Source organism: Trachemys scripta, chromosome 3 (assembly GCF_013100865.1).
Source record: "Trachemys scripta elegans isolate TJP31775 chromosome 3, CAS_Tse_1.0, whole genome shotgun sequence".
Lineage (NCBI taxonomy): Eukaryota > Metazoa > Chordata > Testudines > Emydidae > Trachemys > Trachemys scripta.
Genome location: NC_048300.1, coordinates 171,378,452 through 171,404,633, shown reverse-complemented (window position 1 = coordinate 171,404,633; position 26,182 = coordinate 171,378,452). Strand labels below are relative to the sequence as shown.

The following is a 26,182-nucleotide window of genomic DNA, read 5'->3' as shown; positions in this document are numbered from 1 at the left end:
CACCCCTGATCTGAAAAGACTACTTCTAAGAAAGACAAAGTAGAGGTTAATCTTTATGCCACAATACCTCAGATACTATATTGATAGGCCCCTATAAACCAGTTTCTTGGATGGAACTGCCAATTAGAACCATTTGTGATTTAAAGGAAAACAGTGTGTTGCTTAGTGCTCACATAAGTGGAATGCAGAACTGCTAGTCCAGGAAACCTGGGGTCTGTTTTGCCCACTGAACAATTAGTTCTCTGATGCTGCAACTGGATCAGTCCTGTGCAGATCAGGATTGGAGAATAAGGGCCAGAATTCAAGCCTTCCCACACTACCTTGACAACATGCCTCAGATCTGGAGAAACTAGTTATTGATCCAGCGGTACATACCTATTAATCATATACATCAAAACGATGATTCAGGACAATGTGAGTTAAGTACTATCCTGAATCAGGGTGCTTTTCTAATTCGGTCAGTCTTTTGAGATAAGGACATCATCCTCTAGGAGGAGCTGGACTGAGACTGCAACCTCATTAGCCACTGAAACCAGGGCTGACCAGTGGTGACTAGTTAAAGTATGCCTATCCCATTGATAAGCTCTTGTGAGCCATCCAGCCATCCCATGTTATTTCTGATTAGCTAAGCAAAAAAAAAAAAAAGAAGTCAATATCATTAAAGTTCTGTAATACAAAGCTAATGACGTAACATACAACTAGCATTAGCTTGCAATCAGATTGCCATCTTTAAAAGGTTGAACATCTTAAGACAAAAATAATTTCTGGATCTCCTGCAAGCATTTCTCATTTAGCCAGTTTAAAATACTAATATTTTTTAAAATCAAGAATATTGAGGTTGGACAGAGGAGAAAATCTTCAAAAGTACCTAGGTGATTTAGGAATCTATTTCCCATTTTCAAATGTGATTTATGCCCTTAGGAGTCTACGTCTCACTGAAAGTCAATGGGCTTTTAAAAATTTTACCCTGCAACATTTCTATTCAAATATGCAAACTAAAACTAAACATAAAACAAACAGAACAAACAAACAGTTTTTTTGCTATGTCAGACTGCTGTTATGTTTTGTGGCCTTGATCCTGCCGTGTCTTAGGTGGTGAGCCCCATTGACTTGCACATATACACATCACTGCATCATTTCCTACTCTATTATATCTTTATGTTCTCAAATACAGTTTAACTTCCACTAGCATGCTCTGCAGAATAGTGAGCTCCGCTTGGACACAGATCTGCCCATGTGTACCACATTCCATGATCAGGGCCATTACATTACATTTTTGTCAAATTCTTTTGCTGTTTTTGAAGCCTGCATTTACAAAGGGGTCTCTTACAGTTTTCCAAAAAATACTGCAGAAAAGTAATTTCTGTGTATTAATAATATGTTGATTTGGACATTTTACTACCCTGGAAAACTTACAACATTGTAAATTTAAAAAGAAAGAAAATAAAAATGATGCCACATAAGGTAATGTTAGAACAAAACAAACTAATCCTTAAAGAGAAATTTGTTTTGTTTTCTCACAGTATGATTACTAACAGCACATCTGATATGATATGAACTCTGGACAATGGAGTATATATTGTAAATGGTAGATAGAACTTTCACAAACACCCCAGGTGCTTTTACTACTAACTATAAGGATGTCTAGTACTTTTCATATATAATAAAGACAGGAATCATTGCTGAGCCGAGAATCTGCTGATAAGCAGAATAAGTCCTGCAATTTTTTTCAATACCTGCCTTTAAGACAGAAGCGAGCTATCTTGAACTTCCAAATATTCAATAGCACAGATATTTACACATTTGGTTTAATCAGGATTTTTTAATATATAAATAAAAGATTGAGATACCTGGATTAGAAGTTATGTAGCCCTGTAAGTGTACCAGACCCCTTAATAACAGCAAAAATTAACCATTCAGAAAAAGACTGGTGATCCAGTGGTAATCAATACCAACTATACATTTTTAAAAGAATCTTGATTAGGTAGCAGGTTTGTGACACCACTCAATCTTGCAGCTTTCATATATTTATTTTTTAAAATGTAGTTTTTAATTGAACAAATAGCATGTAAAACTTCCTAAAATTCCTGGAAGGCAGCAATTCCAGCTGTACCCTTCCCAAAATTCAAGAAAGGCATATGATGGCCAATATGCACCTTATTGATTTCCATTATCCTTGGAAAAATAAGTACTAAAGAGGTTTTTGCCATTGCAATATTAATAAACACACAGTTGTAATAAACAGATATATTAAAGTCACATTTAAATGATAGGTGACTCAAATAGGAATATGAATAAGACATTTCATTTTGATGCAAATGTATATGTGAAAAAATTAGATTTGATTCATTTTTAGGTTGTTTTGCTGATGTAACATAGCACCGTTCCTAGTCCACCAATATAGCCTTTGTGGGCAACATGAAACCATTACTTTTATCTAGAGTATCTTCATCTCTTAATTTCAGACACTTATTTTGTTCCACAACATCCTCTAAACACCTGACTTGCCTTCTACTACTTTACCTGACTATTAGTACTTGGTCTATGTAACTGTATTAACAACAGTTCCTGAAATCATGGCACTGTCACAGAAAAGCAGGATGGGGGAAGTAAGGCTACAACAATGTAAGTGCAAGAAGGGGGAAAAAATAGGTGTGTGAGGAGTCCCATCTTCTCATGATCTAGGTAGGTAGAGGGTCATCATCTCCTTTATTACATTTGCACTTGCAGCAAAGGACAAATGGGGTAGCAAGTAAAAGGAAAGGCGAGGCCACTAATAGCAGTAGACCAAATCCCGCAAAGATTCCCACCACCTGAAAAAACAATGGAAAAATGACATGTGTCAGTACTGCAATTGGCACTGCAGGGTTCAAATTCTGCTCCAACACAAAGTCAATGCACTAGGGGAGAAGTCAATGGCAAGACTCCCACTGATTTCAATAGAGCCAGGATTTCACCATAGTTGTACATCACAGAAGATTTTTGTGTTTAATAAAATGTATATAACTACATTAAGTTAACTACATTGTATAACTAAGTTAACAGGTGATTACTAATTTTCAGAATGGGAGAATGGTAGCAGGCTCTAATCTTGAGAAAATAGTTACTAGACTGCAATGGTCTTTTCCCCTGTATCAGTCTGAATTCATATCATGTCACCTACAAATTTCAATAGTGCACGCATGCATGTGTTCACACACCCTAGATTAAGCAGATGTTAATTTGCACTGAACAAAAAAACAAGGATGGCTTTTCTAGGTCTCCTGTACCTACCCACTCTTATTCAGTGGAAGTGGATAGTTTTACCTTTCTTTCTTTCTTGCTAGATAAAATGCGAATTTTGAGCCTCTAGCATCTGGTGTTTGAGGAATTCTGCTGCCGAGGGCAAACATGTTTATATTGGGGAAGTTCCACTGACAGATTCTAACAGGTATTCAAGAAAGGACACTGTTTTCCTTTCAGAGAGCAACTATTTGGACTCAAACAATTTAAAATTCAGCGTGAAGCCATCTTAGATATTTCTATAGTACCTATCAGTACACAAGTAGTTTTATGAAATGTTAACTGACATTTTAATGTAGTCACATGTTGTTTGCAAGCAGTAACCATGCATTTAAAGTTCCCTTGAAAGATTTAAATCTTTATACAGCTGAGGTTGCTAAGCACTACCTGTGCCAAAATATCTAGAGTTTGAGTTCCTTTATCTTTCCTCTGTCACTGAAATAACCCAATATAATCACCCACACAGCTGATAGGAAAACCAACACCTTCCCCTTTTTCTACCAAGGAGCAGTCTCTGGGACTTTGCTCTGAGGCGCCAAACTTTGCATCAGCTTCTGGCTAGCAGGTACATAATACATTTGATCCCCCATCTTTCCCTTCTGATTGCTGAAAGGGAGGAGTATTTTCTCTCCTCCTTTCTACTCTTTCCTCCAACCCCTGAGCTTCCTGGCTGCTACTAGAATGGTAGGGTGATCTCACCATAGTCTACTTCTCCCTCAGCTTCCTGGCTGCTGCAAGGTTGTGGGTGGTTCTTTTCCTCCCACAGCCTCCTTTTTATGAGCCCTTCTCCATAAACAGCTCTAGTGCCTGCTGTGGCACAGAGCATTCCCAAGCAGCAACAGAGACCGATTTCTCGTGAGTTTCACTGCTGCCTGCAACCTTCCCAACACCAGTAGTGGAAATCGACAGCTTAGGAGCTAGAGGGCTGCTCGAGCCTAATTTTTAAGCCCGACCTGGACGCAATCTATCTGACCCGAGCCTGAGAAAGTTGAGTTGTTTTACAATCCAACCCCAACACTTCCCTCGCCCTCCCCCCCCGCAAATCTGTCACCGATGCTACTGCCTCCGGCTGGTTGGGTCAGTGTGGCCGTTGTGAGCCCCACTTCTGCCAGCCGCTGCTCCCTGATGCACTGGGAGCTCTGTGGAGCGAGAGGCACTGAATCTTACTGGTGCACTCATCCCGCAGCGCGCACACTGCAATAAGTTGGCTGTGGCCAGCAGGAGTGAGGCATGCTGCTGCTGCACTGATCCCACGGGCAGGAGAAGGTAATCAGAGGTTACCCGACCCAACCTGAGCCTGAGAGGGTTGGGTTGGGTTGGGTTGTGTTCTGACCCACCTAACCCCAATCCAACACTTGTAGTTGGATCCCATCAGTTTTGGGTTGGGTTGCTGGGCTCTTCTCTGAGCGGCAAAAACACTGCCCACTTAAGTGAGGCAACTCTGCATTGGTTTCCACTCATTTCACATTTGGAAGGTTACAGGTTTTTCTTAAATTGATGCTAATTGCCTGAGAAAGCTTCCTACGTGCCCTAAGCAAATGAGAGAGTAGATTTTGGAAGGCCTGCTTGCAACAACCTGCCTGCAAGTCATTCAACAAACCCACCAACAATTATTCACAGAATAATTGTGAATAATGAATACCTGAGAAAAATCATCATCTGCTCATGAACAATTGCAATTTGAATACCAGGGCTCCCTAGGCACTACGGTAATACAAACTATAACACTACTATCACATTCATTAGGCATTCTTCTTCCAGCTCTCGTCAGATACTAAACACTCTGATTAATTGGCAAATATTTCATTTGCCATAGTGTAAAAAATATACTCTAAACCTAAATTAACAGGCTTATTGATATCTTCTCTACCAGGGACTATTTTTCTTCCTGAACACTGTGGATTTCTTTTTGCAATTTCCTTTATCCAGCTATTTTTTATTCCAGGGCTGAAAATCAATACTGAGTTCAGCAGGTGGCGCTGCTGAACAAAATTAAGTTTGAGGAGTGAAGTGCACACTGCTTTATTATGTAATATTAGACAAGGATTCTTATTTTAAAATAAAAAGCTTAGCTGCGGCTCTCCAGAGACACCAATCTCAAATTTCTTTGTCCTAATATTTTTATTTTTTGCCAAAGACAATTACTTTAAATTATCACATTATAAGTACCTTTTCCCACATATCCCTGTGTCAGACAGGCAGCTAATCTGATGCATCTGCGCGTAATATCTTTGGGGCACCTGCTGACACTGAAGGGTGAAAGCAAAGCCTAGATTCTTCCCTGAGCTTCCTTTAAATGCTACTGAGGGGCAGCTGCGGCCCATACTGATCTTTGGTGATAGCACATACCCAAGTAGCCATGTGCAATCTTCTCAGTGTGCACTATGGGGCACCATTAGCTGAGCAGAGCCAAGGTAAAATTTAACAATAAAGTAGACTGGCAAACAGTGCTCTTTACAATCAAATAGGAGGCCAGCTTACATTTTCCTTTCAGCTCAGATATGCCAGTCAGTGAATTTATCCAGGATTTTTAAGATCAGGTCAACAGGTTGTCTGGTGAGAATCAGTGATACATTTTCCACTGGGTGGACTCAGCTGCTATTGACCAGTAGGCTATTTCCTAGCATGTGTAATGTCTAGAAGTGATCTTTGCACTGGAAGTACACCACTTTGCATTACAGCATCATGCCTTTCACTTTGATATTATGTTATGCTCCTCTTGGGTAATGCTCCAAGAATGCTTAACATAAGGGCCCGCATCCTGCAAACACCGGCAATCGCAGTGCTCACTAACCTGGCTTCAATGGGAATTCTCAGAATATCAAAATATCAAAAGTCCCCCAAATTTGGGATTGAGCGTAACAGCTCTTGTATGTCATCCAATTAACAGGTGCTCGTGCTACATTTCTTGACACCTCGGTTTTTCTAATTAGCAATGCTAGCAACATCAGTCATGTAACCAATTACACCATAGTGCAATGTAGCAATCATTACAATGATAGAAGAAATAGACATGGGCATTCTATTTGTAACAAGAGTTCTTTTCATTCAAAATCCACCTGTTTTAGAGTTCACTAAACTTCAGCAAATGTGGGGCAATTTTACAAATCATTTTAATGCAATTTTGTCTCAAATATTTTCTATTCTATTTATACAAATAAAAACGCTACTTTCACTGAAGCATTCCCCTAAGAAGAGAGAGGATAGTGTGCGGACAACAGCTGAGCTGCCTAGTGGATTACCACAGGGCTAGAAACACAGATGTTCCAAGTTCTAGTCCCACTGCTCACACCCAGCACCAGCATGACAACCGTGAAATGGCTTCTAACGGTCAAGGAACTGTCTCCACTTTTCCCCTGCAGGCTTGCCAGGCCCCCAAGTCACATGCTGCATCCTCCACATTTCTTGAAGCTGATGCAAAAAACAGAGGGCACCTCAGCGAGATACGCCTGTTGCCTGCTTCACTGTGAAACAGGGAGAGTCTGAAATCTGAAGCAGGTGAAGAAGTGGGGCAGGGTACAAAAATCCTTTGCTCGCGATTGGTTCTTTACTGCTTGACTGACACCAGAGGAGGGAATCAACCTAGTGTCCATGCAGACTCAGCAAACCAGGGACAACTTTACACTAATAAACTCAACCAGTCCTCAACCAGACATGTCAGTTAGGAGTCAAAATCCAGGATGGAGCCTGACTTCGTGTTATTCCCTTGTTAATGTCTATCCTTGTACCACAATGCCCTTCCCTCAACTACTGAATGGTTAAGACACTGACTCACATGCTTGATTTGATCTCTTTGTAGATACAACTGAGAGAGAGAGAGAGAGAGAGAGAGAGAGAAAGAAACCATTTTACTGTGAACATTTATGAAGTTTTAAAAAGCTCTGCACCTACTTGTGTTCTGTGCCAGATAACAGATGCCCTGGAGTGACCTAACTTGTTTCGACAAGGTCCTTTGTCATAATGTATAAGGAGAAAATCATCCTATGAAACATTAAACAGAAACATTAGCAATTAATAGAGAGTCTCTTTTCCTTCAAGATGGAGCAGACAGTGGTAGCAAAATAACAAAATATTACAGAGGGGAGCAAGTTTGAAGATCCCTGCAAAGCACTGAATATGAAGAGAAAAGTTTCAGAGTGAAAAACCAATTGAAATTGGATTTGTATTCTTGCATGGGTCAGCGCTGAACAGCCCTTCCCAGAGTTGCTCCCCACCGGGTTACTATGGAAGTGATTTCATAAGATGGAACATTATACAAATAAAGCACGTGTTGGTAATAAAGAGAATGAATTGTGCTGGGCCTGGAGGAAAAGCCAATGCAGATCAGAGTAAAGCACTGTGGGAACCTTTCAGCAAGACGACAACAGTAATAAACAAAAAATGAAGAACTAATATCTCTATTTTCATGTCTTTTAGATTTCCATGCACATCAAGTTAATATTGTACTCCCCCTTCCTTTTCCCTATTTGATATCAGATCATGTGGATTTCCCTGTCTAGCAAAGCTACTGGGTCTCAAGTGCAGCTAAGAATCCTTTTTCTCAGGAAATAAGAAGTCCTATCTTCTAACCAGGGAATGAACTGAAAGGAAAAGTGAAATCATATGGATAAAAACATTTTCAAACCTGATTGCTTACACTCAAGCACCTGAATAAACAAACTGGTTTTCATAGGTGCTGTGCACCCACAATTGGAGTCAATAGAGTAGTTAGTGCTCATCACTTCTGAAAACCAACCTGCTTATTTAAATGCCTAAATAGGAGTTTAGGCAACAGAATTTGAAAATACTGGCCATGCTAGGTACAGAACATGGGAAGAGGAAAGCTACTTCTTGGATCCCAAGCCTCTCAAATGTGGCACTTATTTTACAGCTGGGAAAGCAAACCAAGGCAGATATCTACCCAGTTCTACAGATCTGGATTGGTCACACTTCAGTACAGCAACCAACGCAGGCACAGGGAACCTCTAATTTTAACTAAGTATGGGAGTACCCATGATTTAAAACTTAACCGTAAGGCACTCAAACATAACAATTGCAGGATTTGGAATAGTTAGGGAACATTTTTGGGACATGAAACATTTCCTCTGCCATTGTTAACTACACTTTGCAATAAAACGTTTCCTTGGCTAATATGTGGAAACAGATGTAGCATATTGTATATACTCCAGTGCTTGGGCACAATAAGATATTGGCTTGTTTGTTCTTCATACATCAGTTCACTGGCTTTTTCCTCTTACTTTGTCCTGAATAACCAAAACAAATCAACATCAAGAAACAACTCTCGCTACTGAAGTTCAGCACTAAAATGAATACTGACACTCTACATGGGACTCTGTATTTAGGGTTACCTTACACTATCATGCAGAGCTGAAAGAAATACAAATATATTCATTCTGCAAACACTCTTTAGAATATAAATTCTTTAGGAAGGAGCTGTCTGATTTATGTGTAAATGGTACAGTATTCAACACAAAGTGAGAAACAAACTACGTAGCTGCCACATGGAGATGGCAAAGGAAGAATAATTTTCATCAAATTTCAAATTACACTAACTTCTTTCCATCTCATTTATGCAAAGGGTGAACAGCACAACAGCTCTTCAGGTGGGGCAAATAAGATCAAGTGCACAAGTACCATCAAGTAACCAGCTAAGGTCCAGCTCTGCCCTTGCACATGCATTTTAGCAGAGAAATAGGTGCTAACAGTAGTGTTACAAAAGATTCAGAAGAAACACAGAATGTGAAAGAGCAGCTAGTGAGGATATCCATAGGACAGTCTTAAGTCAGCATAACAAACTTGTAAGCTTACAATGTCCACCGAAGCACGCAGTGTATACTCACATCAAGAGATTCCAGACAGTACCAGCAAAAGGCATGTTTGCAGTTTTTACACATCATTTGGGCACAACCCTCATCTCGCTCGATATAAACTTTGCACTTTGGACAGCGTTTGATGGGAGCATCATCATCTTCCATTTTATACATAGAACTGTGGGAAGACATTTGCAGAAGTTTATAAGGTGTGTACCCGTGCATGTTTGAAACTAAAATAACATCCTAATTGAAAAAAATCTGGGTTTGCATTTTAGTTTTGTTATCCGCTTTTTTTTGTTTTGTTGTTAAGTACCCGGAAAGCAGCTCTAGTACAACAATTAATTTTTATAGTGCCTATCGAACAGCTATGCACTTACCAGACAAAACACGTTTCTCTCATCTACCAATTGTTTTCTGTGACCTGGTGACATCAGTGTGTACAATGCTCTCAGCTGTCAGCAGAGCACGTGGGAACCAATCTGGAGTCAGGTTTTTACATGCCTAGTCCATCTGCCTTTCTCCTCCTCTTTTGTTTCTTATGGGAGAAGGAGAAAGGATCTCAATGTGGAGAACAGGGAGGCTGACAATGCCCAGCTGACCCAGGCTATGGCCCACGGGCCTAGGGATTCCCTGGATGAGAAGGCAAAGGGAGAGACTGAGCATCTCTTGCTTCCATGAGGCTCCTCTCCTAGGACTCTCCCCTCCAAGCCAAAGTCCACTGGGTTTTCCTGGATACCCTGTTCCTCCAAGGCTTGCCTCCTCTGTCACAGTTCAGGGCAACTGCATCTGCAATTCCCTTCTGTGATCCACTGAGAGCACCTACTTAAAAGCTCCCAGTTCCTCAGCTGTCACTCTCTTGGGTAGACTCCATCCTAACCAGGGTTTCTCCAGGCTGCACAGTTCCCTGCCTACACTGTGATTTCCCCAGCAAGCCAGACTGCCTAAACAGGCCAGCATCTGCTTTCTTTCCGAAGGACAGGAAGAGAGGAATTGCCCCCAGTTATAAGTTACCACACAGCTCTTTATAAACAAGCACATTTATTCTTACAGTGAAAGCATTATAGAGAAAATATATAAAAACAATAAAAGTTCCTGTATGCATGCTAAAAGCTTACCAGGGGTCACCCCTCAGTTTTGTGGGGCCTCAGTAGGCCAAAGTTCTTCCAAACCCTCCCAGGAAGGATTGGCCCCACCCCATTTCAACAGTAGATCCTGTCCATTTGCTGGATCAGAAAGAAGGTCCTAAGTCAGTTTAAACTCCGGGTATTTATCCCTTTCTTTGTCTCTTGATCTCTGGAGAATCCAGTCTGAACCATCAGATACGAGCCTCTGCAAGTGCTGGCCCCCTTCTGGAGGTGTTACAACCTGAGTGAACTTGCAACATACCCCCTACTGTTCTTGGTTCCTGGAGGAGATGTGGTCACTCTCCCGCAGGGAATTACATGCAATCCCTGGCCCACAACGATACATAAACTTCATACAGTAAGATCTCCCCAGAGATATTGCAGGAAATTGCCTTATCTCTCATATTCCCTCTCTCCAGTGCTGGCAAGGAGCTGCTGAATCGTAGTGAAAACACCTAGTTCACAGTGCTGCTTCTCAATCTCACTCCTGCCTGCAGTACCATCACACAAAAGTGGAGGTTCACACCACATGGAATGGGGGTCCATGTCAAGGAGCAGGAGTGAGAGGGCATCCAAGAAGCATTTTTTCTTCCTTGATTTCCTGGAAGAGTCTTCAAGCTCCACCTGCTCAGTGAAGGCTTTAGGACTCTGTAAGGTCTGGAAAAAAGGATGGTGCCTCAGACAAAGGTGTTGACAGCACCTACTCCAATGGGAGGCAGGAGAACAACAGAGGAGGATTCCCAGCCTGTAGGATGATGAGAGGTGGGGAGGGGACTGAACAAAGTCCTGACTCCAGATTGGTTACTACTTCCTGACCGATAGATGAGAGGAGACACACACCCGTGACAACCACGCCATGGGGAAATGTTTTGAACACACAAATTACATTTGTCATTCCCAGCACGTGCTGGCACAAACTGCTGCTGGGACAATGGTCGCCAGCAAGTTGCAAGGACAACCGCCAAATGTTCTAAACCTACAGAAAAGAAACACAAATCAAGCAAAATGCTGAGCAAAACATACAAGCCCTGTATCATGCCATGAAGCTCACCACACTTGCACCTTGGCCGAGCGTAAGTGAGAGCACTCACCAAATCTAGGGGTGCTGAGAGTCCCATTGCAGGCTCTGTAGGGTTTTACCCAGGAATTGAGAACAAGAGCAACCTAGCCAGTCAGCTGTCACTACAAGATAGAGAGGGAGAGGCAGGCTTGAGAATAGCCAAGTCCCAGACCATTCATGGCTTTAACGATCATGACCAACATCTTGAATTGGTACAGGAAGTGAACGGGGAACCACGGATGAAGCCTGAGCACAGGTGTTATGTACACACAGTGACCTGCCCTATTCAGGTGGGCAGCTGCATTCTCTACCTGTGGAAATTGCTAACTGGTCTTCTAATGCTGCCTTAAACAGGGCTCAAGAATCACTCCCTCGCTCCTGGAAGAGCAGCAGTCATGGTGCAACTGACGGAGGCCTCCTAAAATAGCCAACCAGAATCAACCAACCCTCAAGCCCCTGGAACAGCAGCAGCAGTGGGGGTCAGGGGGACCTGAGGTGGCTGAATGTGTCATTGGCATCAATGGAACAACAGATGGAACAGATGGATGGGCAAGCAGAGCTGCAGATGATGCCAGGAGCCTGGTTGTCCCTCTGTGCTGGCTCCACCTGCTCCCTGATGGTGGTGGTGGGGCAGCCAAGCCACCAACGGAGCCATCACCATCCATCTCTGTATCAAGCACAGTGTCTTAAAAGAAAAGAATTGGAATGGCTGCTGAGGACAATCACTTAAAAAAACAAACAGGAGAAAATGGCCTCTTGACTGGAGATGAGGTTATATTCCTCTTGTTACGCATCAAGTAGCTGTGTGCTGCTGCCACTGGGCAAGTTACAGTACTGTACCTTGTTTCTCCTGGGAGGAAGGTGATTGGCATATTCTCTTGACAGCCTTGTCCTGGATGCCAATTGGATTTACAAGATGAGCAGAACTCTATGTCACAAGCTTTGCATTGGACCAGCTGGGGATTTTGAGGCCCTGATTCTTGTAGTTGGCAAACTGCCTGGCAGGCAGAAGATGGACACCAAGTCCGACATGGATCCAAAAGAACTTCTGCAAAAGAGTATAAAATAACCAGAATCAATGACAGCTACAGGATTGTCTTTTAATTATATACGGCTTAAGAATGCTCACATGCTCAGATTGCTCATCAGACCAGCTATTTTCAAAAGAGGCCTCCAGTTTTGTTTGCCTAGTCTTGCACACTTACGGCCTGATTTGCAGATGTATTCAGCATCAGAGATATCTAAAATTAGAGACCACTTTTGCAAATGTGGGCCTACCTTCCTAACACTGCTCTTCTGGAGATTGCCTGAACTAATTGCTTTTACATTGTTCACAGAATCACAGAACCATAGAGAACACAAGGGTCATGTAGTCTAACCCCCGTGCCAAGATGCAGGATTTGTTGGGTCTAAACCATCCAAGAAAATGGCTATCCAGCCTCGTGAAAACCTCCAGAGAAGGAGCTTCTACAACCTCCCAAGGCAGTCTGTTCCATTGTCCTACTGTTCTTACAGTTAGGAAGTTTTTCCTGAGATTTAATCTAAATCTGCTATGCTGTAGTTTAAATCCATTGCCTCAAAATAAATCAATTTTTCTCCAATCTTTTTTATGGCAGCCTTTCAAGTATTTGAAGACCGCTATCATGTCTCCACTTAATCTCTTATTTTCCAAACTAAACATACCCCCAGTTCATTCAGACTTTGCTTATATGGCTTGCATTCCATCCTTTTGATCATCTTTGTTGTTTGCCTCTGGATCCTTTCCAGTTTCTCTACATCCTTTCTATACAGTGGTGACCAAAACTGGACACAGTACTCCAGCTGAAGCCTAACCCGCGCTGGGTGGAATGGTGCTATCACCTCCCATGACTTACATGCTATGCCTCTGTTAATGCAACCAAAAATTGCATTTGCCTTTTTTGCCACAGCATCGCACTGACGACTCATGTTGAGGTTGTGATCCACCACAACTCCCAGATCCTTGTCAGAAGTGCGGCTGCCAAGCTAGTTATTTCCCATTCTGTATTTGTGCATTTGGTTTTTCTTCTGTAAGTGTAGCACCTTACCTTTGTCTTTGTTGAATTTCATATATAGCCCAGTTCTCCAGTTTCTCAAGATCCCTTTGAATTTTAGCTCTACCCTTCAAAGTGTTTGCAAACGCTTTGTGTCATCTGCAAATTTGATCAGTATGCTCTCTATACCCATCTACAGGTAATTAATAAAGATGTGAAATAAGAGTGGCCCTGTAACTGATCCTTGTGAAATCCCACTTGAGACCCCTTCCAATCTGACATAATTCCATTAATAGTTATTATTTGTTTGCAGTTGTTTAACCAATTATGTATCCACTTAATGGCAGTTCTACCAAGCCTGCATTTCTCCAGCTTACTTATCAGAACGTCAGGTGGGACCATGTCAAAACCCTTGCTAAAGTCCAGGTACATTATATCCATTGCATGCCCCCTATCCACCAAACCAGATACCTTGTAAAAGAAGGAAATCAAGTTGGTTTGGCATGATTTGTTGTTATAAATCCATGCTGGCTGCTAGTGATTACTCCTGCATCCACCAGGTATTTGCAAATTGAATATTCTATACATTGTTCTAATACCTTTCCAGGTACCAAGGTCGGGCTGACTGGTCTATAGGTCCCCAGTGCCTCCCTTTCCCCCTTTTTAAAGATGGGCACTACGTTAGCTCTTCTCCAGGCTTCTGGAACTGTTCCTGTCATCCATGAGTTTGCAATTATTATTGCCAGTGGCTCTGAGATTTCTTCAGCTAATTCTGTCAGCACTCTGAGGTGAATAGCATCAGGCTCTGCTGATTTGAATTCTGACCAATCTGAATGATGATCTCTGACGTGTTCTTTACTTACCCTGATCTGCATCCCTTCCCCTTTATTGTCTGTAATAACTTTGTTAGTCAAAGTTAGTGTTCACTTTTAACATATGGATTAAAACGGTCTCTGAGAAGGGGAGGGGCTATTTTAAATGTTATTGAACAAAATTATACTTATACAGTTAACAGAGCTTATTTCAGATTTTGTAGGCCTGTGAAGTTCTCACCCAGCTCAACAGAAGTGTTTGTACAGCGCCCAGCCCAAGGGGGCCCCATTTAAAGTTGATTATTATGGCAGTGCCTACCAAAGATAACAAATTAATAAATAAATAAAAATAATACAAAAGAACATTATCTAGTTTTCCTGGAGGCTGGTTTACTGGTAACTCAGGGCCTGATCCAAAGCCCATTGAAGTCAGTGGAAATAGTCCCATTGAATTCAATAGGTTTTGGATCAGTCGCTAAAAGAACCATAACCAAACATAAACCTCATTCTAAGTTCTCTCCCCTAGTGTTAGCGGTTCTCAAGATATTCTACCCAGACTCAAGTTTCCTTTGCCTCCTAGAATGCCACATAAACCCCTCATATTCAGATTAGAATCAACAAGATGCACCTGTCACTATGCCTCACCAATAATTACCCCAGACCTGAAGAAAGTTCTGTGTAGCTTGAAAGCGTCTCTCTTCCACCAACCGAATTTGGTCCAAAAAAAGATATTACCTCACCCACCCTGTCTCTCTGCTCCCCTGGGACTCAACACAGCTATAATACTGCAAACACTAATTATCTTGCAGGATTCCAGCACCCAAACTTAGACTGGCTCCATAGAGGACCCCAGCATTTCTATACAGAGTCCCAGGTACTGCCATCCTACCATTAGTGCTATATAAAGCATACAAGTGCATGATGCCCAGAGAATTCCCCCTTTCAGTAACATATTAATACAATATGCAGCAGTTTTCTGTCTGCAATTCAGTTTCCATCACATGGTACATGGCAACATGCACTCACTAGAGGACCTGATAAAGGAAGAAACAATTTGAGCTTTCTTCCACTCACAAATCATATAAGGCTCCAACACTACACTACTGTATAAACACACACAGGACCACAGTCTCATCTCTGTGACATGGATCAATCTGGGGGTAACACTATTCCCATAGATTTGGAAGCCAGCCATTGGTCTGGAGTAAAGGCTGATATTTCATACTGTACCTCTTTCAAACTGTAGCTTCTTGTACCTTTGCATGATTTCTGATGCAACCATACACTCAATCTGTTAAAATAAAAAAGGAGAAATTACAAATTAGAACAGCAATAATCCAAGGCATTCCAAATGAATGGAGACCCAGCATTTAACCTTTATAAATGATTAAATCATATGCTGGCAATAAACAACAGCTATAATATGCCCTGAGCAAGACACGTCTGAATATACTGAAAGAACCAACGTGCAGTAAAAATATACCTCATTTTCTTGTAGATGACCTCGTTTTGGGCAGGAAGCATCAGGGCAACTAATTGCTGTTTCTAGACCTTCTTTGATCAAAAGTTCCACATACTGTTTCAGGCACTGTAAAAGAGGAGGGTGTAACTATTCTTCCAAATATAAATTATTCTGCATATCATTCACGCTTTGACTTGCTCATCTGAAGATTTAAAATCACTTTACAGAGGTGGGTAAATATTATCTCCCTTTCACAACTGGGGAAATAGACAAACACATTCAGAGACTTTCCAAAGTTATACACTAAACTAAATAAGTGGCAGGAACTAAATCTCCTGAAATACATTTCCATGCTCTATTCATTAGACAGCTCTGCCTCAACTACAAATTACACAGTAAATAAGAGGCAAGTAAAATGGAATGTTAGGAAAATAAAAGATAAAATTAGATTAACCAGTCTTCATAAATCCCTCAGATTTATATCACCGGAAACCATAACAGCTTACCAAGCAGTAGCTACCCATTAACAGTCATCTGTCAAGTACAACAGAATGGGAAAGGTTATTTGGCTTGTTTCCATTACACAGAAAATAACTAACTGAACTTCTTGGTGAGGATATATTTCATTCTCAGTGTGAAGGAAGAATGCACAAATGAGGACTCAAAAAAGAACAGCTATTTCCATATGAATGTCTTGCACAGTAAAACAATTATAAATTAATAAATAATAAAGCTGCATATATATATATAGTATTCTTCATCCCAAAGGATCCCACTGAGCTTTAGAGAAAGCAGAATTGAAATTATGGTCTCTAAAAGGGTGGTATATGGCAAAACACACAACTGGAGGGAGAAAGGGGTGGTTTGGGCTAAGGGCAAACCTCTTCACTTATGAAAAGAGCCACACAGGGATCAGATTAAGCCAATACCATGTGATGTACTGGCTTTTCTTTTTGGCCATTAGCCAGTCTTATTTCTCCTCAGCTGCCATTTTGCCCTGGCTCTCTCCTCAGTTCCCCTCTTAACCAGCTGCCACCTTCTTGATTTATGATGTCAGAACCATAGGCCAGTGGTAGAAATTTTTGAAACCTGGCTGTGTTTAATTTTTGAGTTAAAGGCTTGATCCAGATCCAGCCCCCTCCCCAACCTCACACTGTCCCATGTGGTAGAGAGGGCTACCACCACATCAATATGTGCCAAACTGCTGCTAGAGAAGTTGGACCTCCTCTTCCCTCCACAAAAAACTCTTCTTTGGAATCAATCTTCCCTTCCCACAATCTGCCCTGGAACAGGGAAGGGCCAAGTCAACCCTGCTGGAATATAAACCACTGATTCCAGAGAGCCTAGGTAAAGCTCAAACTACTAAACCATCCCCCTCCAGTTCTAGGCAATGGAAACAAAATACCAAAATTACAATTAGCCCTTTAGTCCTGCCATCTTCCAACTGATAGAAGCACCCTAAGCATCAACATATGACATCTCACTTTTACTTATTCACTTCACCTCAAATCACGGAGTATTTTCAGTGCAATGGTAAGTATCTGAGAAGCTGGAGGTAATCAGCTAAACCAACCAACCTAGTGCCAGAAATAACATGAGTCATGTAGACTCGTGTTATGCTTAGAAATACATTACCAACTCAAACCTCCCTCTCTGCTCTACAGGGGAGAATCACACGTAAATAAATAAATAAAACTTTAAAGAACTCTCAATTGGCTTTCAACTGAAATAATGAGTGGTGAACAATTTCTCCAGTCTTAATCAGACCATCATATGTAATGCACCCAGTAACTGCAGAGATCCACATTTATATTCTGCTCCTTCAGTCTTCCCTATGCACACTGTGCATTCTTTAAGGTTGCCTGCATGGCTCCTTTGTGAGGATTTGTTCTTAATACCACACTGATATTTTGACTTCCTCCTCTTGCATCTTGACTGTGGCAAAATCCTCGCTTTCTCCCAACATCATCATTTCAACTACTGCAGAGTGTTACTCCATTGGTGGCAATATAGCCCTTTATATCCCAACAAAGTCTCTGTCAGATTCCCCATTCTGAGGTGTGTTGTGTTTTTGTTTTTTTTTTTTCTCAGAAGAAACAATATCTCAGCTTCTTGGAGAAAAATAGAAAGAAACTGAATAGCTGATACTTTTAAAAGTTACTGTTTCCACAGCAACGGTAACTCTGCATCTTTGCAGACAGTATATTAAGGCCCATCTCCTTGCCTTTGTCAGAACAAAAGCAACAAAGACAGGGATTCACCTCAGGAGATGCTTGGCTCCTGGAATGTTTCTGATCTACAGTCTCCTGCTCTGCTGGGGTTGGGGCTGCTGGGAGCATGGCTGGCAACTACCACAGACAGCTGAAATCTGTGAGACCAGGGCCCTGGGCTGTGGATCTCAGCACCACCAGTGGCAGGGGCATCAGTCCTACCACGGTGCCATTGTCGGCTCTTCCCATCCCCCGCCCCGATCTGTAAATGGTGAGCGTAGACTCAGATGAAACAGCATATATATTTAATGACAACGCTTAGCACTTAAAAGAACACTTTTCGAGCTCAGTGCGCTTTACCATCATTAAATGATTAATTTGGCAATTCTCTTCACCACCCTGTTTGGGACCTTTGCCAAAGCCAGTCAAACATAGTTTCCCTTTTCTAGGAAAGGGAGTAGCTCATCCGTGCCTTGTCCAATACTCAGGGCCTTCTCTATCCAGTAACTTATCATTGAGCTTCCCATACTCTTAATACCAGCCAAGCCAAAATGTGCTTCTCCTGCTACATCTGCTTAGGAATCCACCTGCTGCCTTGAAGCTAGTAAGTGTCAGGCAGAATCTGTCCCAGGTCCTGTCCCGTAGGGGTTTTATTTCAGGCGAGGCTCTTGCTGTCTGTTCAAAAATTCCCTTTCCCATAAAACAGAGGCTCCTGGGGCTGAAGAAGCAGTTTGAGCTCCCTCCTCTTGGGTGGATCTCTCCTCCCCCCCCACTGCCTGGAAGTGAATGCATGAGGTGCCACCAGCATTAGAAAACCAAAACTGGTAGCACGGTTAGAAATTCCCCATTGCATCAGCACACCACTATGTCCACACAGGGAAAGAAACACAAAACAGATTATGTGCCCAGTTCACAATCCAGGGCTCAGTAATTAACGTTGATGTTATCCCTTTTAAACCATCCCAGTAAAATTATTGTAGGATTTTCCTCCTGTTATACCTTTTGTAAGATTGCCCCTTTGTTCTTCTAGGAATAAAGTGATTAAAAAAAACAAACCCATCCATGAATTGCTATTTGAGTGCAATCACTGAAAATGACCTGTAAAATGATCAGTGTAACAAATCTCCTAGGAGGGAAGGGGAATTGAGATTAGCTGCCTACTGGCTGGAATGGGTGAGAGAAAGTGACAAAGGCATCAGCCTGCTATATGCAGGCTCTTGTGAATACCAATATGTTAAGCAGCATTTTTATTTCCCTTGTAACTGGACTAAGAAGAATCATCTGTATCTAAAAAAAAACCATTTTCCACTGAATTTACTTGGTCATGTGTCCTTATTAACAATACTTAAAACTTGTAAATAAACAAACAAAATTTAAACAGGTCATTGAGGCTGTGTTAAACTTGGCAACTGTGAATTGATTATACAAACATTAATTCTTTAGTCTCCGTTGATCAGTATCTGAGGAGATGGAAGTCCTGCTCAGAGAAGTTCTTCATAATTCAAGATACCTTTGTTTCTCAGCAAGGGAGAGTAAAGCAGCCAGAGTGTACTGGCCAGTTTCCCCCAGCTCCTGACCTCCACATTCCCCTGCACATGTGCACACACTACCATTTTCCCTGCCTTTTCCACTCCCTTCTGTCCTCACTTTCCTCCTCCCAACACAATTTGCCAATCCACCCATACGAGCAAGACATTGAAGGCTGTTCAAGTAATGACAATAAATCCTCTGGTCCCAATCCCTTTCCAACCTAGGTTTTCCAACATGGAGGAAATCTCATTCACAGGTTCTTTGAATTTTTCTCACATATCTGGCTTCAAGTCATCAAAAAAGTTCTGAGTCACAATGTCGCTGTTGTGCTCGGTGGAGCACTGCTGACATGATTTTTTTTGAAGAAGCTCCCTTAGTTCAGCCATTCACATGGTTGCAGGATGCAGAGGGAGCTGTCTCCTCTGTTTTCACAGCTGCTGGGGGCACTGCTCTCATCACTGCCCGGTGTCTGCTGGCCACCTGGATGGTCTACCCTGATTCTGGGGATAAACTGAGGGGCTTTTCAGAATGGCGGGAGGGCGGGCAGTTTTATCCTCAAGGGCAGCTGAGCTGCACATTTGCAAACCAACTTGTCCTAACGTTACTTAAAAGCAGCTTTCAGCGTATTAATAGAATGCATGCCCTTCAAAAGGTGCTTCACATTGGCCTCCAGCTCCAGTGAAGTGCACTGTAAACTGTCAGACATGCCCTGGTAGCTCCCAAATAGTTGAAACAAAAGGATCACTGCATTCTTAGGTCAGTTTGGACAGATTTAGTACAATATGGTACAGTGCAATGTACACAAAGAATTAACATAAAAATAGCCTGTGTGAGTTTTGAAAGACTGACTCTTACCAGAGCCTTATTGAAGTGGGGTGATCTTTGAGGTAAACTTATGTGTATAGGTTCTTTTATTGTTTTAATATGTTTTCTCGGTAATGCATTCAGCATACAAATAGATGTGCTTGCTTAAGAAAAACTGTAACCTTATAGCCGTGGGCAATTAAACTGTTTATAACCTCTGAGGAGAAAACAAAGCAGAGCTATTTAGACAGTCTGACTTGCTGGGGAACTCACAATGTGGCCAGGGAACTATGCAGCCCGGAAAAACGCTGGTTGCATGTCTCTGCCCAAGAGAGGTGATGGCTGAGGAGCCCGGAGCTTAGAATGGGTGCCCTGGCTGGATTATAGGGGACAAATACAAGCACAGTTGCCCTTAACTTTGATAGCAAGTAAATAATTTATTTTCCACAATTTTAAATATATATGTGATGGGGTGTGTACTCCCACACAGGCCTGAAGGGGTCAGTGTGGGCCTGAGGGGCCAGTTAGGGAACCTGGCTGCACTTGGATGGAAAGTCAGGCCTAACTGAACAAAAAGCCCAGATGGGCAGGAGTAGGCTGGATTATAAAGCCAGGAAGTTTGCAGCAGAAAGAGGCTGCAGGGAGAGAGTCTGGGAGCAGAGAGAAGGGGAGGAGAAAGCCCAAGCGGGAGAATAAGCCCTGGGGTTCTAGCCCTGGAAGAATGGTCAACCACAGAGGAGTTGTTGGAGAAAGGAAGCTGAAGAAGCCCAGGAAAACACCAGCAAGGGATAGGACTGTGCAGACCTGGGCTGCTTTTTATAGGATCCCTGCTGGGCTGGAACCCAGCGTAGAGGATGGGTCTGGGGTTCCCCTACCAGCCACTGGAAGTGGCACAGGCTCACTGAAGATGCTAACCAGATAGCTGGTCTGGAAAGACTTGGTTACCCCAGAAGGGGACAACTATATAGTGACCTGGCTGGAGGGCCAAGTCACAAAGAGGAAGGCCTCAGTTGAGAAGAAAGAGATGGGTCACAGCTCAAGTAATTGAGGGAGGAGAGCACCAGATAAGGCAAGAGCTGATCCCCACAGCAGCCACAAGAAGGCACCACCTGCTGTGAGTGAACGCTGTCACACATATACTTAAAGTTACAGAGATACTTAACTGCTTTCCTGAATCAGGGCCTATGCAAAGTAGAAATTAGTGAGCCTATACTAACATGGACAAGGTAAGAAGAACCAAAGCCGAAACAGGAAGGAAAGTTCAGACAAGACACTGAGAAATGTTTTAAGTAAAGGTGATTAATCACTCAAACTGATTGTCAAGGGATGCACATTCTCTATTATCTGGAGTCTTTAAATCAAGATTGGATATCTTTCTAAAAATATATATGCTCTAATTCAATCAGAGCTTGTTAGGCTAGATGCAGGAATTACTAGTTGACATTTTAAGTTCTATGTTAGGAAGGAGATAACCATAATAGTCCCTTTTGGCCTTAAACTTTGTAAAAGAATGAAATTTGTGAGGTTCTGCGTCTCAGAGCAGTTTACATTTGGTTTGTTATAGCTCCCAATCTACATTCTGAGCCATGTGTAACTCTTCTGGTAAAAGGATACTAGACAGCTGCTCAAATGCTACAGTGATGGGTTTAGACAGACAGAGATGAGAAATGGAAGTAACAGATACACAATGTTATCTTTTTTTTTTTTTTTTGCAATAGTTACATTTTACAAAATTGTGTGGTTTTACTATGAAAGATGATCTTCTGCTTTACAAAACTATCAGTCTATGTATTTTTGTTGCATATCCTCACATGTAAAATAAGAGAAAAATAATTTGGGGAGAAGAAATTCCTTTCTAAGGAATACTCAACAATGCTGTATTTATGCCCTTGCTGCTGCACATATGCAACATTAATCATCATATCAGACTGACAATTTCAATTTCGCAGCCAGTTTAGCAGATGAAGTGGTTAAACTGGTAGACAGTTTTACCTACCTCCCAGTGTCTGGCTTTTGACTATACAGCAGAGCTAGGACATGGTATGCAATGTATTCCTAAAGCAAAATACAAGGAAAATACAAAAAGGTAGCTTTGTTTGCTGTTTTTAAGCTTCTTTCCCATCTAATAGCCTGTATGGCTCTACTGTGTAAAAGGCTGGCAGCATGACCGCTGCTCTGTAATCCCTGAAAGAGAAGGTGCTTAATAACCTTGAGAAACTCCAGTATACACCCTTCCCCCTCACTGCTTCTCCAGTGTGCAAGATGCTCTGTAAAAACAACAAGGAGTCTGGTGGCACCTTAAAGACTAACAGATTTATTTGGGCATAAGCTTTCTGGCATCTACAAATCTAGTTACATTTCTTCTTAGCACCACACTATTCCTACTTGGCTGACAAGCAATTTTCTATGCACATTTAATCATGGAGAGATTTGTAAAAGGCAACTGAAGTGACTGTGGGAGGGATTCTGCCTTAAAACAGCAGTGATTGACCATATGTCTACTAACAAGTCAAGTAATATATTACTGCATCCATTCCCATAGATCACCTAGATACCATGGTGACAGATGTGTGCTAGACAGATCTTTATCCCAGTTATTCCTTTTTTAAAATGATCATTTTTATAGACCTGTTCTTTGAAACAAAACTCTATATTAAGGCTAAAGTGGGCGAGGTCGGAAACCATGACACCCCTCTAGTGTGCATGTGGCTGTCTGCAAGGTCTTCTCCATCCACCTTTTGTTGGATCCAACACAAAGCTGGTGGGATGGTACGGACTCCAGCATATGGCGCAGATGGCAAAGCTACCTGAGCTGACGTTGAGTCACTTGGGAAGACATTGGAGGCTAGTTGTTCTAGTGCCTGACATCCTCATTTATAACATGACAACACCACCATTTGCCTTCAATATATCATTTCTGTTTCACATTGAAAGCATCCAGCACTGTCTCTCTGTGGAGGCCCTGGTTTCAGAGCAACACAAAAGGACAGAAGCCACTGCTGTCTGATAGGTACACATCTTAGTCTGAGTTGATATGTGGCATTGAGATCACAGAAGACACCATCAAGGAACATGCATAACACCCATAGGTCTTCCTGATTCCATGTTTCATGTCAGCAAGGCAACCTCCCTCCTGGGTGACAATGGAACCACGATACGCAAATGAGTGGACAAATTATGCTGGCTGGCATAAACCAGCACTACAGGTCCCTCAGTACTGAGTGGTCGGCTTAGAGGAGGGGCTCCAGTGGAGGAAGATACCCACAATTCCAACATAAAAAACCCAATATGGTCCAAAAAGTAGGCGGCACTAACCAGGGAGCAGATGTGGTCACAGCTCTTCGGGACACATTGATTCAGTGGATCCACTGCGCAGCTTTAGCCAGCAGGACTTGTATGAAACCTTGGCTATAACTTAACACTACTCCTCAACTAGTGGAATCAAGGGAAGGGAAGTAGCAACCAGACCTCCAGTTGTGCAAATTCACTAATTTAAAAAAAAAAAAAAAAAAAAAAAAAAAACAGTGTAGGGGCAGAGCTACCAATATAGTCCATGGACTGTACTAAAGTACTGCCCAAGCTCTTCCATTATCCAGGGGTTTTTCGAAATAGTCATAAACCCCACTAGTCATGTGTAGAGCACTTCCAAATTCACAGCCATGAAAAACGCATCATGGACCACGAAATCTGGTCTCCCCCCAGTGAAATCTGATCTTTTGTGTGCTTTTACCCTACACCATACAGATTTCACAGTGGAGACCAGTGTTTTTCAAATTGGGGGTACTGATCCAAAAGGGAGTTGCAGGGGGGTCGCGGTATTGCCACCCTTCTGCGCTGCCTTCAGAGCTGGGTGGCTGGAGAATGGCGGCTGCTGGCCAGGTGCCCAGGTCTGAAGGCAGTGTCCCACCAGCAACAGTGCAGAAGTAAGGGTGGCAATACCATACCATGCCACCCTTACTTTTGCGCTGCTGCCTTCAGAGCTGGGCGGCCGGAGAATGGTGACTGCTGACTGAGGGTCCAGCTCTGCAGGCAGCAGCACAGAAGTAAAGGTAGCAATACCATACCATGCCTTGCTTCCTTACTGCTGCTGGCGGCGGCTCTGCCTTTAGAGCTGGGCTTTTGGCCAGTAGCCGCCACTCTCCAGCTGCCCAGCTCTGAAGACAGCACTGCTGCCAGCTGCAGCGCAGAAGTAAGGGTAGCAGTACCACAACCCCCCCTACAATAACGTTGCAACCCCCCCCCCCAACTCCTTTTTGGGTGAGGACCCCTACAATTACAATACTGTGACATTTCAGATTTCAGTAGCTGAAATCATGAAATTTACTATTTTTAAAATCCTATGACTGTGAAATTGACCAAAATGGACCGTGAATTCGGTGGGGCCCTAGTCATGTGCCTGTTCCTTTTCCCACTGATGCAGCAAACACCCCCAGGGAATATCTGTGCGCGCTATCCAGAGAATAACAGTGTTCCTCTGTGCTGTGCCTTGCTGCAACCTATTACCCTGAGCAGAACAACTGCATTAAGGGATTTCTGCACTAGTTTGGGCAGAGGGAGGTGGCCCTAAAACCATGGCTGTCAAAGTCATGTACAATCCTTCTTGCTCCATCATCAAGGATGGGGTTGTGCAGAGACAGATTTCTCTAAAGAGAAGCCCTGTTGGCTTCTACAGCATTAGACATGTACTAGAGCTGAAGCTAAAAATCCTTTGAGACATTATAACTGATTGCTGTGGAAATCGTTAGCATGCCAGTTTAGGACCAACAAGCAGGAAATAAATGAGCTCAAAAACAAAAGCCTGTTTCCAGTCAAATATCTCAAGTAAGAAGAGGAAGGGAAACACCGCCCTTGGAAGGTCTAACTGATCTATATGTAAGACTACCACCCTCAGGATTCACCTTTATTGTAATGCTTGTAAGAAATCAGCCAGTTTATAATGGCTGGAGGAGCAGATGGGGATATTTGGCATTTTATGTACTTTTAATTATCAGGACAGAAGTTGCAAGTGAATCTACATATACAAAAATTCTACATATTTGATTTTCACCCATCACCCCCACCCTCGTAAATCACTTGTTTTCTCAGAAGATGAGCACAGAGACCATATTTCTTTGGGTGTCTGCACTGTGCACAGTACCATGGGGCTAAGGGCCTAACCATAATAATGGAAAATAGATAATACTTCGGCACATACTCTGAAGCAGTTCTAAATAGAGTGCTCTACAGCATTCCCCATAAAGTATTATTGGATCATCGTGGATAGTCCGTCCACACAGTCAGTGGTGCATTACAACCTACCTGACAAGGTTCCACCAACATTTTGGGCCTTGGTATCTAGGCACCTTGTCCATCTGTACAAAGACAACATACAACAGCTGGGAGCTGTGTGATGTGTTTCTTTCTGGTCACACTATGGTGTGATTGGAGAGAAAGTACTATGAACCAGGGTGCCTATCCTCTATGCTCATGCTCTGGCAACAAATAACTGAACTGGGCCCTGTGCTGTCCCGCTCTCACTGCTGTGTCCCATTTCCAAATGCGAATTCCAGACATATTCACCTACATTTTCAAATTAATTTCAGGAACCCTCCCCACTCCCAACCCCAATTTCCACCCAGCCCTTCTCCCACCTCCACTGCTAACCCTACTGCTCCCTCCACCCCACCAACAACTCCACTACCACCGCCACTGACAGCCCCTTTCCCCCCACACTGATACCCCATTCAGTCTCCCCCCCACCCAGTGCCTTGTACTCCAAAGAACACACAGCGAGGTGAGCAGAGTTGCAACTCCCCCCTCCCCCCCAAGGCTATAATAAGCTCAGCCATAGGTCGTGTTTGGGGAGGTAGGGCCGCGATTATACCCAAGGAAAGGGGAAAAGATGTGCGCTCTCAGTACGGTGTTTGAGGTAGAATAGAAAAGCATGGGCCCACTCCCTCCCCAATCCCTCTGCTGCTGCATCCAAAAGCCTGGGGAGAACAGGGCATGGACCCCACCTCCCCCCCATACAACTGATACTCAACCCCTCCCCCCCGCTGCACTGAGTCCCAGGGTGAGTCAGACTGTTTACCCT

At 42.7% G+C, this 26,182-nt stretch overlaps 1 protein-coding gene across 2 annotated transcripts in view; it reads right to left on the bottom strand.

Moving 5' to 3' along the window:
• Window positions 1-662: 662 nt before the first annotated feature.
• The window catches only part of RNF144A (ring finger protein 144A), a 102,735-nt gene continuing 77,215 nt past the window's right edge, over window positions 663-26,182 (bottom strand). For both annotated transcript variants that reach the window (XM_034766457.1, XM_034766456.1), the window contains exons 3-8: window positions 15,587-15,691; window positions 15,334-15,394; window positions 12,120-12,327; window positions 9,123-9,270; window positions 7,174-7,263; window positions 663-2,813 (exon numbers count right to left, since the gene is read on the bottom strand). In XM_034766457.1, coding sequence (XP_034622348.1) covers window positions 2,682-2,813; window positions 7,174-7,263; window positions 9,123-9,270; window positions 12,120-12,327; window positions 15,334-15,394; window positions 15,587-15,691 — 744 coding nt within the window. In that variant the 3' untranslated portion in view covers window positions 663-2,681. The remainder of the gene's footprint in view (window positions 2,814-7,173; window positions 7,264-9,122; window positions 9,271-12,119; window positions 12,328-15,333; window positions 15,395-15,586; window positions 15,692-26,182) is intronic.